The 17,462-nt window shown below is 35.4% G+C and overlaps 1 protein-coding gene across 1 annotated transcript; it reads left to right on the forward strand.

Moving 5' to 3' along the window:
* Nucleotides 1–2,044: 2,044 nt before the first annotated feature.
* Nucleotides 2,045–15,401, forward strand: DBF4 (DBF4 zinc finger). Its single transcript, XM_010011767.1, has 11 exons — nt 2,045–2,266; nt 4,258–4,452; nt 5,516–5,566; nt 6,114–6,183; nt 6,331–6,407; nt 7,796–7,826; nt 8,108–8,153; nt 9,900–10,031; nt 12,566–12,680; nt 13,018–13,139; nt 14,336–15,401. The coding sequence occupies exons 1-11, from the start codon at nt 2,096–2,098 to the stop codon at nt 15,399–15,401; spliced, it is 2,076 nt and encodes a 691-aa protein (XP_010010069.1). The 5' UTR covers nt 2,045–2,095.
* Nucleotides 15,402–17,462: the final 2,061 nt, after the last annotated feature.

Here is a 17,462-nt window from a genome sequence, read left to right on the forward strand (position 1 = left end):
CACAGCCGTGCAAACTGCTCCACCTGGGCAGGTCTTTGCTGAGATCAGGAGCATGCATGGAAGACACGCTAGGCCCATGGCATTAAAATTAATTTGCTTTACAAGAGAGACACTTTACTGTTAATGCGGTACTGCATACTTACTTCAAACTTTGAATTATACATGAGAAGTATAATGTGTATTTTCCAACATTAATTTTAGCATTTAGTGTGTTAATGTTTGAGCTGCCTCAGCGACCACATTTGTGTGCTGGGTATAACATCATATTTAATCCCTGGTCATCTGTGGACTTTCATTTGCGCACCTGCTTATCATCCATCTTTTCTGTTCACATTTGGAATTGGTTATGCTATCCTAAGCCTCCCCATTTTCCTATTTCTCTAAGTCTTTTGGTCTCCTAGATTCTACAAAGACTGCTGTTCCTGCTTCACTTAACTGCGTTCTTAAGTTACTTACAGAATCCTGCAGCATGAATGGTAGTTCTGCTCCCTCTCCCATCTAAGACCATTTCAGGAAGGGAGATGATATATAACAGAGGAACTGTTTTGCATGTTGGCGCTTGTCTCCAGAAGGGGCCTGCTCACTTCCTATAGCAGCCCTCTCTCTTTTCCCAGTTCAGAAGAGAAGCAGGTTGTCAATCAGTGAGGGAGACAGTGTAAAACTGAGAATGTGCAAGTCTTGGATGATTCTGTATTTGTCATTGTAATTGGATTCCTGTGGAAGTATGTAAGAACAGAGCAGGTATAATTATTTTCACCTAATAATGTTATTTTAGTTTCCAGCTGTGTTTAGCTACAGGGACTTCATGAGTTCTGTGTCACTTCTGTGCATTTAGGACCCTGCAGAACACTCTTCTTGCTTATACTTGTGCAGTCTCTCCTTGAAATTGCATCATAACATCAACAGCATTGTTTGGTAGCAGGGTGCACAGGATTGCCCTGTTGCACAGAGAATCAGTTCCTGTATTTCATTTTATTTGTGACTCCTAGTTTTGCTTGGTGCCCCATAGCTCTTCTTCTGGAATAGATTTAGTCATTCTGTCTGTGTTCTTCTTGATTTTTCTATATCTATATTCTTTTCCCCCTAAATCATTTACTCACTAAGAACAGATTAAGACTGAGAAAGTCTTAATCCGCAAGGTCATTCTTTATGCCTTTGATCATCCTTGTTACTCTTTTGCAGGCTGTATTTAAGATGTGGCTGAGCCCTGCATTTATGAAGTGGCATAATAAAATTGCCTGGTTTATTTTCTCTTTCTTAGAAATTTCTATTATTTTTCCCCCCACACACACTTTTGATTGCTACTCAGTATTGAGCTGATGTTCTTGTAGAACAATACCACACTCCAAGATTTCTCTCAAGAAATAAGGTTTGTTTCTCACCCAGACTGATTACTTGCTTTTTAAAATGTCTAGTCTAACAGGCCTGCATAGACAGCTCTCTGCTGAGCATTAGGAAAGTTGTTGTTTATCAGCACAGTTTAATTGCTGTATGCGGTTTCTTAGTTTTAGAGCAAAATTCACTGGGGCAGAAAAAGTGGTGATAACTAGAATGGTTTTGAACTTTAAGGTTAGTTTTCTTGTATCTCAGGTGGGTGCTAAAAATTCAGATAAATAGCAGGCTTTTTCTTGTTTCAGTTACTTTTGACTGATTTTGGTTTAATGAATCTATAGGAATCCTTTTTGTTTCGGATGAATGAGGGACAGTCTGTTCTGAAATGGTGTTCTTGTGACTCTCGGTGACTGCAAGTAGTGCATGTACAGTGGTACAGAAATAGCAAATACTGTCCAAACTCGGTGAGAAAATTTATGTCATTGTATAGCAACTGAAGTAAAAAGTCCATTTTAGGATAGAATTTTAAGAGAAAACTTTTAAACTTTTAAGGCTGTATGTGGTATTATTACTATTAATGTCTTGGTTTTGACATGTTCAACATACAGCTATTTTTTAAAAGCTCTGTATTGCGCGGAAGCTTGTTTTACCCTTTTCCAAAGTTTAGAATTTTCCCTTTTGGGTGGGTGGGGGATAAATAAATAAACACAGTTCACAAAACACAGTCCTGTTTAAATTCCCTTTTCTTTTTGCAGCAGATGGAATGCAAGCAAAAAGTGAAAAGATAAGATCTTCTCTGAAGAATGTGAAAAAAGATACAGGGAAGCCAGAGAAACTTAAGTATAAGCCACTCACTGGGAAAGTGTTTTACCTTGATATTCCATCAAATGTGATCTCTGAAAAAATAGGAAAGGACCTCAAAGAGCTAGGAGGGGTAAGTTAATGAGCTCTGTATGAAACTAGAAGAAAAACTGCACATGTAGAATGCTTTTTCCAGGTTTTTTGTATCTGCATTTTTGTTGTTTGTATTTCGTGACAGGATGTTTGTCTTAATGTGTAATATAAACAATTAGCATATCAACAAAGTATTTTGTGTTGGTTGTTTTTTTGTTTTATTTTTTTGGGGGGGGGTGTTATTTTTTGGGGTTTTTTTTGTTTTTGTTTAGCAATAAAAGTTTATTGTAAAGGTTTTTCAGTTGATTATTTGTTTGCTTAAAATTTGGTCCAAATTTAATAAGTTTCATTGTTGGAGACTATTCTACCCCCCTTGCTGCTTCTGACTGTATTGACACATTTACAACTAAAATTGTTCATCTGAATGGGAAAGATTAGAGGAGTTGTTTTGCATATGGTTACTTAAAGTCAATAACTTTAGTATACTTTCTGTCTGAGTATGTTAATGGATATTTTAAATACTCTTATTTAAATAATAGATTCTATAAGCATCTTAATATTTTTTCTTTCCTTAACTCTCTTGCATATAGAAGAAATGCTTTGATAAAGGCAAGTACAGGATATCATAGTAACACATCAGCAATGCAGTTGCTTAGTCCACTTTAAATATTTTGAAGTAGTGTAAAGGAGTCTTGGGAGTTAAAATATTAAACACCCTTTAACCACAGAAGCAAAAGGGATCTGCTTAAATTGCTAGCTATTCTGAACACTGCTTTTGCAATGCTTAAATGACCTCAAAGGAGGGCTGAGCAGTTCTATGAAATTGATGCTTGTAAATCCAAGATGCTTTGAAATTCTAGTAGAAGTAACTAGTAACAATGACATGGTTTCTAGTTCAATGTGTCTCTTTACATTTACCATTGAGTGCATGCTACCTTTCGTCTTTCTGTTTAAAACGGAGTTTTAGGAATTCATGTGTGAAAGGTAAGGTTGCAAATCAAAGACCGAAAAGGAAGTTTTTCTGTTTTATTCTGAGGAGTATATGCCTAAATCTGAGGTGTCCAGCACCTTCAAGATCAACTACGTGTTTCGTTGTTACTTGCGGGGAGCGCACTCAAAAGTTCCATGCTCGTTATGTCCCATTTCTGTTAAAGGTACATAGAGCAGAATTGCAAGGCAGAGTTTCAAACTTGCTGTCTGTGCAGTTTGTGCTTTCCATACTGATTAGTGGAGAAGAGGAAAATATTTTTAAGCAACGTAAACTGGCAAAAAATAACAAGGCAAATAGAGCTGATCATCACACAACAGTTGGTAATGAATGAGCAAAATAGAAGAGAATAAGCATAGGATAATCATGTTTTGTCTTACTGAGCATGAAAATATTATGAATCTACTTAAGTCTTCTACATTTTTGAGAAGTGTTACAAATCTCTGCCAGTGTTCAAGGCCAGGTTGGATGGGGTTTGAGCAACCTGGTGTAGTGGAAGGTGTCCCTGCCCATTACAGGGGGGTTGGAACTAGATGATCTTAAGGTCAAACCCAGACTGTTCTATGATCCTATGAATACTGTGTGAAACATGGTAACTGTCCTGAAATTTTAATTCTTCTGCTGGTTCTAAACTTGGTACATTTATGGCTTGTGCAAACTGTAAATTACATTAGCATACACATGCTTTCAAGTTTAGCTGAACAATTCTATGTCATTATTACATAAAATTATATAAACTGTGGTTTCTTGAATTCTGTTATTTCTCAATGCAGTGCTTGACTTCTATTTATAAAGCATTCAGCTAGATAGTTAAAAGAATGATAATAGTCAAAGCAAAGATCTTTTGATAGATGCTTAAAAAAGTAAGAAATTGGAATTGAAATTTGTGACTAATAAGATGCCAGTATAGCCAAATTGTAATTTGTCATTCAGTGTTTTTTTAATTATTGTAGACGTTTTGTCACTTTAAAGTGTGCAATCTAAAATTGAGTTACTGATTTACTGTCCTGAAATAATTATTTGCTTTCTATTTTTATATTTAGAGAGTGGAGAGTTTTCTTAGTAAAGATATCAGCTATCTGGTGTCTAATAAAAAGGAGGCAAAATTTGCACCAACTCTTGGTCAGATTTCTCCTGTTCCTAGCCCAGAATCTGCAGGTAATGGAGGAAATAGTTCACCTCATCCTAGCAACCGAAAAGATCGGCATGACGGAAGTTCATTTAAGATAGTAGATACAGTAAGTTTCTTAGTATTATTACTGCAAATCAGGTACAACCCATGGGATATGCGCTTATAATTTTTTGTCTGTTTTGTTTTTTTAAAGATGAACACAGTTCCATGGGTGAATAAGGTTGTTTGATGTTTTGTTTGTTTGGGTTGATTTGTTTGTTTCTTAACAGGGTAAACATACTTTCAGACTAGTTCAGGCGAGCTTGTTAAACTTGACTAACTAACTAACTAAGCAAAGTTTCCAGTGGTTCCTGTCTCTTTAGCAACACAGCCTATTAAAATTTGGCTGATGTTATGTTAATGCAGATATCTACAGAAGCACTCTTTGATAGTAGTTCAAGGAAGTAATTAAAATCAGATGTTACGAATATTAAGTTTTTCTGAGCTCTTTCTTAGAGGATCATGTTAATTGCAATAATTAGTATCTGAATTTGTTCAGGTTTACATGAAGTTTCTTATATGGGCAAGTCTTGTGTCCTTTCAAAAATACAGTTGGAAACAATTACCTGTGCTATATATACATGGTACTTATTTAGAAACAGTCTGTGAGTTGGTCTTTGCATTGCCTAGGTGAGATGGCTTCATTTTGCAAATAACCTGGATAAAGGCATCCTTATTATGAATAAATGGCATACAGTACAAAAGGAGATGCAGTGGTGATAGAAAAGATGGGATAAGATGTAGGCTATGATTTTATTCATGACTGTTAGCTTAATTTGGCACGAGTCCAGCTGATGAAACCTCATCATTTGGTGTGTACCACTGGCTGCTTATTCCCACCATCTATGTACTAGCACCAGTGTTGCTCCAGCCATGTAGTGACTTGCTTTGGCTGAAAACAAGTACTTACTAGTTCACACACACATCCTTCCCTGAGACTGTCAGCTGTAACTTTGTGGGCAAGATGTGAATTAATGAAAAATAGCAGTACAGTGAATAAAAGGAGATTATCATAGCTAAAATACTTACTTGTTAGCCACAATGTAAATTATCTTACCTTTTTGCCTTTTTTTTTTTTTTTTTTTTATATGAGTTCTAACTTACAAAAATGTGTTGCTGTTTTAATATAGGTACGTATGAGCAGAGGAAAATCCTTAGTTGAAAAAGCAATCAAAGAGCAGGTAAGCCAAGTAATCAATGAATTCATGCTCGAGAAGCTTTGGATTTGCTGTTGTAGAAAACAACCAGTAGTAAGAGTGGTCTTGGTCTCAGAAGTCCCTCATGGAACTCTCAGGCAGAAGTCAAGTGGTTGTCTTAAGTAAAACTGTCAGGTCATGCTTTCTGGGTACTTCCTGAAGAACTGGAAGTCTGTGGAGTCTTACCACCAATACTGTAATATATTGGGATTACTGATACAGCTAGCATTTGAGAGGTGCTCATGAAGTTAAAGTAAATATATAAATTCACTGTCTTCAAATCTTGCTGTAAAATACAACAATAGAAAAAAATTTTGGCTTCGTAAAAGGTTAAATGTAATCTTTTGATGGTGAAGGGCTATGACATGGAGATGAAAAAGTCGTATGAGCAGACCAGTAGCCTTTTGGCAAGAAGCAAAGCATTGGCACTTAGATCCCAGCTTTCATATTACATGATTTAGTATATTTGTAATTATTTCACATTATCTACTATATATTGCTTTAAATTATTAATATAATTTATTGTTTGCAGGACTTAATCCCTTCTGGTAGTATGCTGTCCAATGCTTTGAGCTGGGGAGTGAAGATACTTCATATTGATGGTAAATATTTTTGTTTCATGAAGCCTAATGTGAACTTGTAACATTCATTTAATTATTCTTGTGTTGAATTCAAAATACTAAAAATGATAAATTACTTCAAATACACAAAAATAAACTCAGCTGAGTATAATTATGTCTTTTTGCTAGATGTTAAGAATTACATTGAACAAAAGAAAAAGGAGCTCTACCTAATCAAAAGAACAGGCAGTTCTCTAAAAGATATGGTAAGTGACTCCTTTTAATTTGTGAAAATGCCATTTGTTTCAATGAGGAAACACAGCTGTCCTAAATACTACCTACTGTGAAGCTTGCAGATTCTATTTCAGTAAAGTCTTGCTCATGTTCAGTTTTTCAGACTGGTACGTTCCATGAATTGAATAAAAAAACATATTTGAAAACCAGAAAGTATTAGCTATACATTTCAGCATTATTCAAAACTGAATTCCATAGCAACATTGATTAAATCATGTATGGACCTTTGCTCTTGCAAAGGATTATCTTGGAATCAGAAGTAGTGAACTGCCTCAAATGACCTAAATCATGATTAAATTGCCTTGTGTAATTTTTCCTATGACACAGTGATTGGAAACCTTCCTTTTGATGGGCCATTTTGAAGAATCCCATTACCTGAAGAAAGCTGCCTCTAAGGAATCTTTCCAGTCAGTTGTTCAAACCTGCATCTTTCCTTCCTAGTCTTGTAAAGAACTTGCATAAAGCATCTTAGAGCTATTCTGCTGATAATGTGCAGTTGGCATGTGAAAAATCTCAATTTCTCATGGTTTTAGTGTATGATACAGTGAGACATGGGAACTGTTTTGGCTGCTTGTGTGCTCTGTCTGCAGTATCCCTATAATTTAAAGACGTGAAGTTGTACAGTTATGTAGTCCAGGCAGGGGTCTGTGATAAGTAAATGAAATGGTAACATAAATAGACCATCAGGGTATGTTACGTGGTTTTGAAATGCAATAGCAGCTACTTTTTGCGGCTACATTAAATCCTCTGCTAAATCATTAGTGTCCTGGTGTTCTTGGATAGCAGGGTGGAGCTTTTTGCAAGTAGTGTAAAATAGGTGTTTGTACCTTTACCAGAATCAGTTAACAGCCAACAGCTGGTACTTTACTCTTTTTCTGAGAACAAATGCTCCTTCTAATTTTAATCTTCATTGCCAAGAAAAACCCAAACAACCTGTGTAAATCCATTCAAACAAGAAGAATTGCTTTAATTGGAGAATTTTGCTATCTGGAATTTTAGTTTGTAGTTAATTAGCATTTACAAACTGTTGTGAATTTTTTCTGTATTTAAGAATCAACTTTAAACCATGGCAGGTTATTTTGGGTTTTCTGTTTGGATTTGGTTTTAGGAAAAATAAATTGAAACATCTCAGGGAGAACTGTTTTGTGGTGTAGAAATATTTCTTTGGGAAACACATCACCGTATTTCTGAAGTAGTAATGAACTTTAGTTTCCTGCAAATCATACACGTGACTGTATATGAAGTCATGATTAGCACAGGGAGAGCCTCATAACTTAAAATTAGCTACAACTAAATCTTTAAGTAAAATGCAGAATAATATTAATGAGGAATTTGTACCTTTTCTCTTTTTTTCCTATAGGGAAAACAAGTTACTACTCAAAAATCAAGAAGTAAGTATTTTAATATTTTAATATCTGTAGAGGTTTCTATTTTGCTTATTTGCTGTATGCTTAAAAATGGGCTACAGTTCTTAATCTGGTCAAGCGTGCTGCTGTATTCTAGTTTGTATGTCCAAGAAAAGCATATAGAAAAACTTAATGGAAATCAAGAGTTTGTCAAAACGTGTACGTACTGAGTTCTAAAATAATATCTGCTTGTTCATTCATCTACTGGAGTAACTTGCTGAATGAAGAAAAGTATTTCTCTCAATTTTCTTTTTTCCCACTTTGAGCAGGTAGACTGAAAAATCCATTTGTGAAGGTGGAAGATAGAAGTTGGTAAGTGTTCTCTTCATGCATTAAGTGATGCAGTTCTCGAACTTGAGTAATTCAGATAACTTGAGCCTTCAGATTTGAATTGCTTCACAACTTTAGATGCCAGGCATGCTGTCCTCTTAGAATAAGATATAAACTTTTTGTCTTTGCATGCTCTGGGTGGGTGTCCGTGTTGAGCCACTGAATGAGATTAAGCAAGTAGTAGTATAGGAGGGAATATTTGCAGTAAGTAATGTAGGGGAAAGTTAAGGTGTAGCACCAGATCATGAGAGTGTTTTCTTAAGGTTACTTTCTGCCAAGGGCCTTATGAATGAAAAGGAAACTTGGAAGCTTTGAACCTTGGCATCTTTTCTTAGATCCAAATCCTGTAGCCCAAAAAGCCAGTAAAACTTTGCATGCTAAATTCCAGTCCTGTAGTCCCAACTCAATAACATTCATTTCCTGCAGAGACTGTTCAGATGTAAGGAAAGTGAAGTCGTTAATTAAAATCATCCCCTGAAATTAGGCTTAATTTCCTGTTCAGTCATTTCTTTTTAAAGCAAAAAAAAAAAACCCTAGCACCTCTGCCTATTAATCTGATTTCAGTACACAGTAGCATGAAACCTGATACTTTCAGCCTTTAAAATTTTCCTGGAATCGGTGAGACCTGGTTCTGTAAGGAAATGCCAGTTTGCTAGAAGTTGAGAGAACAATGAATTACAAAAAATGCGGTCTGGACAGCATATTTTGCACCTTTAGATTCTTAACTAAATTCTACTAAATTCTTAACTAAATTAACTAAATTTAGATTCTTAACTAAATTACCATGATGTTTATAAGCTCCAAATTCTTTGACGTCATTTCTTTGACACTTTCCTGAATTAAGAAGAGATCTAAACCTAGTCTTGCGCTGTGAGTTATTCTAACAGGTATGAGAGACATGAGGGTAGAGGAGAGAATTGGACACACATAGAAGAAAAGTGTTTATAAATATGTATGCATTTGACTTTTGAACTAAACACTGGAAACACTTTAAAATGTTACGTAATGTAAACAATGTTTTTTAATGTTTAAATGCTTATGCAATGTTAGTAACTGTTCACAAGATGCTTAGCTGTCCCTATAATGTTTTCCAGATTTGCTCTTTTTCTGACTGGCTAGGTTATAATAGTAATATAGAAGAAAAAATCAGACTGAACTCTGGCATCAGCATTTCAGTTAAATCATTCAGTATATGAACTTTTGGCACATATTATTGTAAACATTTTTAGGATATTCAGAATGCTGGTATGGTCGCTAGTTGTTATCTCTCAAGTACAGTGGTGTACAGGAAAAATACCTTTCCGGAAAATGAAAAGGTCTGGTTTTATATTTTGAATGGTGAATTGATTAAAATTTTCAAAAAAAAAAAAAGAAAGCATTTGATGTTAGGAACTGCTATAGCTACTTCTCAGGAACACAGATACACCATTGTCCAAATTGCTTAGTCTTGGTTACCCAACTCTCAATGATAAATAGGCATGAAAGCCGTACCCCAGGGAATGTGCAATACAGCTATGGAAACTCCAGGCAAATTTATTTTGAGAAAGTATCATGTTTTTAGGAAGGAAGGAATGACTTATTCTACGATGTTTATCTGCCTGGCATTCTGTGTTTGATACATGTAAAAGAGAGACGCTTTACCGTGATTTTGAGCTGATTGTAATTTGGTGCTATAAACTCCTTTTTCCATTTCTGAGGGTTTTAATGCACTTGTTTTGTTGAATGCAGCCTCTACCGGCCGTTTTATCTGCAGTTACCCATTTTTCCAGTTCTGAACTACTGTGTTCCAAAACCATATAGTCCATTTGAGGTGGATAAGAAGCATCCTTCTGGTCAAAAGCAAACGCAGTCTAAGCAAAGGTTTGTTGAAAACTTGTTGATGAGGTGTGGATAGTGGAGAGGGTGGTTCTCTAAAATAATTATAACGTAATTGTTTTCTAAAATTACTGTTCTTCTAATTTTGTGCAATATTTAGTACTAATAGCCATGTCTCGGCTGATGTATTTGCTGCACTGTAACTGTTGGTGTCTGTCTATCTTTCTGTACCCTCTTTATCCTGTCTTTAGTCCTTTTTTTGGGCATACAGATGCATACATCCAAAAATGCGGCCTTCTCCTATCACTGTGGGTCAGCATAAGATATTTTTTTCCTTTCTGCCACTGGTTTCTTCTTTGTCCTCATCTTGGATGCCATCCAGTAAGTATTTTACAGGAAGTGGATTTCTTAAGACTTCTTTTGATATTTGTCAACGTAATACCAAAGTAGACAGTTAAAAATTTTTAAAACTGTGATATTCAAACATAGTACAAAATCATTGTTTCTGAAGTCTTCATTTGTACAAGTTGGACCCTGCAAATACTGCCTCGACTCTTCAGAGAAGTCGGTCTTACAGCGTTTATGATAGATTTTGGCATTCAAGCTCAGTTAGAGCTCTCCAGATGCAGTTAGAACTTTTGATAAATCAATTTTATGATTTGAAACTACTTAGGAGTCTTAATTATCTGGGTTTTGGTGAATCAAATTTGCTTTTAGTTTCTTATACCTATATATCTGGAGTAGTAATGGTTCTTTCGTTGGTTTCTAAAATTGACTTACATGAGAGACTGGAGATATTTAGGTGAAAGGTAGCTTTGCTATATGTGGAACTTTCTGTATCTAGTAACTTGCACTGCTTTTCTGTCCTTGGGGTCTAAGGCTTACTTAGGTATGATATTTTTCTTTATAAAATAGCATTTCCAGTCTTCACCATTATTATAGTGCTGCAGGTTTTCACGTGGTATTGCCATGCTGAATTTTGTTTCTTTTAATTGCAATAAATATAGCAATATGAAAAAGCAGAGCAACTATAATACAGCAGTAACTCTTGCAATAGTGAGGCAATTTCTGATGGTTTCTCTTCAGAGGAGGTTAGAAAGGCCCATTCTTTTTAAAGCATTAAAAAAAGGGCAATATTCTTTGCATTTATATGGAATATGATATATTTAGGAATATATATTAAAAAATTCAGGAGTTATGTTTCAGTGAATATTCCTACTTAATCTTCTGGGTTGGCACATGCCAAAGAGATTTAGGTGGGAGATTATTTCATACTCAGCAGGTAAATGTGAGGAATGTCAGTTTCAGGAGAGAAAAAGGAGAGTGCTCACTTGTTCTGTCTGGGAGAAAAAGGTTGTTGAAGCAAATCTGTCAGTCCCATTTGCTTCTGTATTTGTCAAGACCTGCAGCCATTATTCAATTTTCAGATGATAAATTCAGTTGCTTATATCGTGCTTTACTGGCTGTCTGTGATTTTTACAGTGCTAAAGAGGGAAGGTGAAAAGGCTAGTGTTAATATTAACAACTACACAGTTAGGTGTAGCCTGTGCTATGGAACCCAGGAAATGCTGGAGCAGGTGTTACCAGTATAGACTTGACGGAAAATGATTGTTGAAAGCAGTGCACCCTTATTATGCTGAGCAATACATCACTGTGCTTTTTAAGTGAGAGGTTTTTCAGGACAGGTGTTTTGATGTAGAGACCTGAGTTTACATCTACGCAGGTACTTGGTAAAGTCTGTCAGAATCATTTATGGCTAGACAGGGTGATGGCAGTATTCCTCTAAAGTAAAATGGAAGTAGAGATTGATAGTTTTGCTTTACCACTAGCACATCATCCTTAGGTGGTTTATTGGTGAATTGAAGCAAACAGTAGTTCTCCCCAGATGAGGACTCTGAAGGTCATGGAGCAGCTATTGAAACCTCCTTGTGTTTTAATCTCCAGGAAGAACTTGAGCTTCATTTCCTCCTATTTCCACTTAGCCTATACCTAGAAAAACAGGACAAAATGGTATTTGGTCAGCATATTCAAAACCTATGCATAACCAACAGATGTGACTGTTCTTTACTTTTGCCAAAGAATGAGAGGTCATTTGTTAGATCAAGTGATTTTGCTGCGTGTTTTCTTGGCATCAAAAGTACTGACAGTGGGTGAGATGTTAGAAGACTTTTTCCCCCCCTAGTTTTTATTTTATCAGCCCTCCTTTTATCAGCTAAGCACAGAGGCTTCAGCATGTCCTGTGATTTGTCAAGTGATTTTTTTTCTTTGTTCAGCAATTTTGCATTGTTTATTCTGAGTCAATAGGATATCTGTACTAACGTGGATGTTTTATGCTTACATAACAGTTCCACTGGGTCTGCCAGTTGTTTTTGCAGTAATTTCTTTTTTTTATTCAATTCACTAGTTCTTTATTTTTTTTCTCCTAAGCTTTGACTAACAATTTAAATAGTTCGAGCAGAAATAATTTTTTTTTTTCTTTTTTTCTTTTTAAGTGATTAAGAACAAAAATGGGGTGAAAAGCAAGTATAGAGCTCGGCTCCATATTTAAGACTTGTATTAATAAACTTTTCTGTTAACAGAACCAAAATAAATAGTGACAAGGACTGTGGAACTCCTGTTCAGCTCCCTCAGAAGGACAAAAAAAGGAGAGGATATTGTGAATGTTGTGGGAAGAAATACGAAGATCTGCAAATAGTAAGTAAAATGTCAAGTATATGCTTTGATAGTGTCATCTCTCAAGTGTAGTATCAACAGTGGTTTCTACAATTTAATGTATTTTTTTCTCTTAGGAGATTATCTGACTATATCTACTAAAAAGCAGCAAGTGGGTATTTCTTTTTTTTTACCCCATGTAGGTTTAAAGTCTTGATAGCTGCTTCTATATATGGTAACTGAAGGCAGTAGTAGTTCACGTCTCAGACACGCTGGTAATAAATAAATGATATTTACTTACTGCTCCATATCATACTGCTGACTTGCATATTCCTAACTGTAGCAGTAGATTTGTTTCATGTTTTTCCTTTAATTCCAGCATCTTGAAAGTGAACAGCACCGAAATTTTGCACAAAGCACACAGTATCAAGTTGTTGATGATATAATCTCAAAGTTTGTTTATGAGTTTGTCGAATACAAAGATGATGAGAAAATAAAAAGGTAGGTTACATGTTCTAAACTCTAAAGACTCTGTGTTAAGACATTGAACATTAAAGATACTTACTTCTGAAATCTGGATCTGGTACAGAATAAATTCATAAGAAATCACTGAAATTTGCAATGCAGTTGTACCTGGCAAATCAGTTCTGTAAAGCAGAAATCAGAGGAAAATTTAAAAAAAAAAAAAAAAGCGCAGGTGATATCCTAAGAAAATTAGACTGAAAGGGTTTGCCAGAAGTTGTCTTACCTATCCTTCAGCTTCAGAAAAGCAAGATCTGCTGTACTAAAACATTACTGACAGAAGGACAGCAATATCTGGACATCTTGCTCTAAAACTTTGTTGTTCTTAGTAGCCTAAGAACAGCAAATGATACCCTCCTCATTCAGTCTCCTCTTCTTTCCAGTGGAAAACTTTTCCTAGTTAATCTAGATCTTGCTGTCTATACTCTAAGTCTCTTAGCATCTGTCCTGCCTGTGCTGGACAAATAAAGCAGATTTTACTTTCCTCTTTGTAGCTCAAAAGCTTAGATGGGTGAAAGAGACTTCTTTCATGTCTTGGACCGTAGGCAGCAGTGTCTTAGTTCCAAGTAACTGTAACTCAGTTCAAGATTGCTCTGTTATTTTGCAAATGAGTTGGGAAATTAGGAATAACTTTCTTGATTTTAAAAAAAAAAAAAAATTGAAGAAATAAAGATATTTTTAGTGAAATCAAATGAAGTGCAAATAGAGTCAACAGCTAATAGCCTAATGAAGGCAAGCCTTTATTCCTTTTATGCTTTAAAAATACTCAGAGTGGTTAGGTTTGAAATGCAGTACCAAGGAAATAACGTATAATTATGCTAACTTTGTGTGTATATATCATAGAATATTTGTATTTATAGAGAATACATTATATTCATTAATATCTTCTTTTCTTGATACCACTGTAAATTGAGATTTACTGAAATACTAGGCTACTTACTTCATGTATTTTTAAAGCAATTTTATGAGCTGCAGAAATCAATAAGAAAAATCAAATAAGACACTCTGTTCCTATAGAAATAGTGTGTTGTTACCCTAAATATATCTGTCTTCTAAAAGTAAAACCAAAAATTGCTTTGTGAGTTTGGTTGCTTTTCTGTAATCAGTTGCCTATGGAGTTGTTTCCCATGTTTTTTCCAGGTGTGCAGTAATAACTCTAAACAATTTCATTGTAGGACGAAATGTAGTACAGGCTATTTTTCTCCTATTATTGGAAAGATAACTAGACCAGATGAGCTGAAAGAACGACTGAAAAAGCAACGCATTTCCTTGAAAAGCTACTCGTGGAAGGATACGGCAATGAGGGCACTCAAACAGGATCGCCAGCCTGCAGAAGTACAACCAAATTCTGTGCCAATACCTGCCCCTCTTTCTGGATGTGTTTGTTCAATTCTTCATTGTCACCTGGCACAACCTTCCGAACTGCAAATTAAGTTCAGAAATAATGATGAAAATACTAAAACTGATTGCTCCTGTGCTGCAAACTTAAGACAGACTGTTGTATCATCATATTTCATACAACCACCCCCTCAGAAAGATGACAAAGCATATACGGAGACCTTGCCTCGAGCTTATGAGCCACTCAGTAAAGAAATACTGGAACAAGAAGTAAATAAAAAGAATTCACAGTGCTTTCAAGAAAGCATGTGTACTTTATATTCTCATACTCAAGTTACAGAATTTAGTGAAAAGGACAAACACCTGTTGCAGCCAAAACGAAAATTAAATAACGCAGTAGTTCTACCAGCAAAGTGTTTGAAAAAAACAGATGCCAATCCTACGTTTGTCAAGAAACATCGTGATTTATGTGATAATCATCAACAGATTCAGCACAATGTAGTTCTGGAGGCTGAGGTATCTGGTACTGCTATAAACAAAGAACTTAATGAATTGGCTGCCAGCACTGCATCCAGTTCACCATCTGGAAAGCTGCACAGAAAAGTGAAGCTTTACTTGGGAAGAAATAAAAGAGAAACGCAGAGACAAAATCTAGAGTTATGTGTAAAGTATACAGATGGACTATCTGTTCCTGAACAGAGGAGAAGCTCTTGCAGCTCCCCAGTGCAGGCCCTACTGGAGTTATTTCAGACAAGTGAAAGAAACTCAGAATTTGGAGGTTTTTCAGGTTACACCGAGAACAAAGGTACAACTAGCATGAAAGATATGTGGGAAGGGCAGAATACAAATGTTGTGTGGTCATTATTTTCCTCTTCATCCTCATCCCCATTTGTTGGATTTTAATGCTGCTTTATTTAATAAAATAATTTTCAAATAAACTTGAAGATTTTATTCATGGAGACTGTAATTGCTGTACTATATGTACAGATGGTCTTGTTTTTCAAGTTTTTTAATGCAAAATCTTCTGTATATGTAAATGTGAAAAATAAACCTAAGGCGGGTTTTTTTTAGTTGTTTTTTGGTTTTTTGGTGGTTTGTTTTTCCCCTTAAAAGGTACTGTTTTATCACAGCTAGTAAAAGGCTCTGACTCCAGATTTGGGGTTAAATTAATTGCAAGGCAAAACCAATAAGCATGAGGTAGGTGCATTTGGATAGAATAATTTTGTAAAGTTATTGATTATGGTACATTCTAAATGACCACATTATAAATAATTGGAAGTTACATTGTAAATAAGGCGGTCCATTACTTGCCAGCTACTGATGTTTTGTGGAGATTTGGTTGCTTCCCTTCTTATTCCTGTTGCTGCCTTATTAAAGAATGTCAAAAAAAAAAAAAAAGTCACTTGCTTTCCTAGTATCTCCTCTACTGAAATTGTCTCAGGGAACCTATGTAATCACAAAGAAATAACATTAGGAAAGCATGTATTGTATTTTTTGGCTACTATGACATAATTTATTTTTAGACTAAACCTAGTTTTATTCAGTATTACAGCCCATAGGAAAGCAATAGGTGTGTGCTTTCATTCTTCTTTAAAAAAAACCCCAACACTATAACAGCAGCAGAAGCACCACAAAAAAACAGCCAATCAGTTTCTGATTGATTCAAGTAATTTGTTTGATTTTTTTCTTTCAGAGTAGCCAGCTGCCTGGCTAGCTTACTCAGAGGCAGAGTGAAAGACACGAGTGAGAATTGGAAAGACTTTTTTAAGACTTCAAACCTTTACCAGAGCTGATCTCTTTCAGAATTTCCATATGTGTAAATCAGTGCAGGGCATGAGTATGGAATTACAGGAGGTAATTGCAGTGCTTTATTAATAAATGTTAAGTGCCTTAAGGTCATGTAAGAGATCTAAACCAGCAGAAATTACTCTAATTTTTTTTTTTCCAAAATTACTTGTTTCTGTTTTTCTCTCTTGCCCATTTATTATTCTCAAGCTTACTCTGTCAGTGTTCTTGCAAAGTGCTTTCAGTCGTTGCATACTATTGTCTGTCTTTTATAGGATATTTTCTAAGAGGGGTAAAGTTTCTTGGTGTACAGGAATGGGTGAGGAAAATAACAAGATTACTTTCCTTTAAAGAGCATATGAATTGGAAGCTTAAAGGTGACATTCCTGATTCCACTGTTCATATAATTGCCTGTACAGTCTGGTAAGAATTGCTTATTGGTCTCTCCATCTTAACGGTTACCTCCAGCTCGATTTAGAATTTCTTCTGATCTGGATTCACGTAAAAAATATATAAAGCCATTTCAGTTTCAAAAGGAGTTGATCTCAAATATGTATGTCTATTTTTTGCCTGTAATTTACCAAGATACAGTGCTTTATGAATGGAGCTTTAAAGAACATTGAAGCGATTATTTTGTTCTTCATTTTGAATGATGCATTAACAATAGAAGGATTGCTGGAGATACGATGAATGCAGTCTGTTCAGTCTATGTTAGGAATGAGTGTTTATCCACTTTTCTTGAGAATGTTTTTGTTTGGTTTTGGATGGTTTTTTTGTAATCTTTTGGTTCAGTTCTAAAGTAAGGTCTAAGAAAAATTTGCATTTTCCCCTAACACAATCTGTCAGGAGGTATCTCTCATGGACACTCCCCCTCCTCCCATCCCTGAGACACATACTCTTAGTTGGTGTGGTGGAATTCCAACTGGAATGCGTATACATGGTTATTCATGTACATGAAGATTATTCCAGTAGTTAAATGTTAAGGAGAGAAGTAGTTGATGTTAGTAAACCTACTCATTGGATAACCGATGTGTGTGTTTTGCATATGATAGATGTGGTATTAGAATATGTTAGCTCAACAGGCACTGAAGAGATTTAAACACACTGGAATCTGGCTTTAGAATCTTAAGGGGAAAAAACTCAGAGGTTTATCATTAAAATACGAAGACTCATTGTAAT

This window comes from Nestor notabilis, unplaced genomic scaffold (genome assembly GCF_000696875.1).
Source record: "Nestor notabilis isolate BGI_N333 unplaced genomic scaffold, ASM69687v1 scaffold16050, whole genome shotgun sequence".
In the NCBI taxonomy this organism is placed as follows: domain Eukaryota; kingdom Metazoa; phylum Chordata; class Aves; order Psittaciformes; family Psittacidae; genus Nestor; species Nestor notabilis.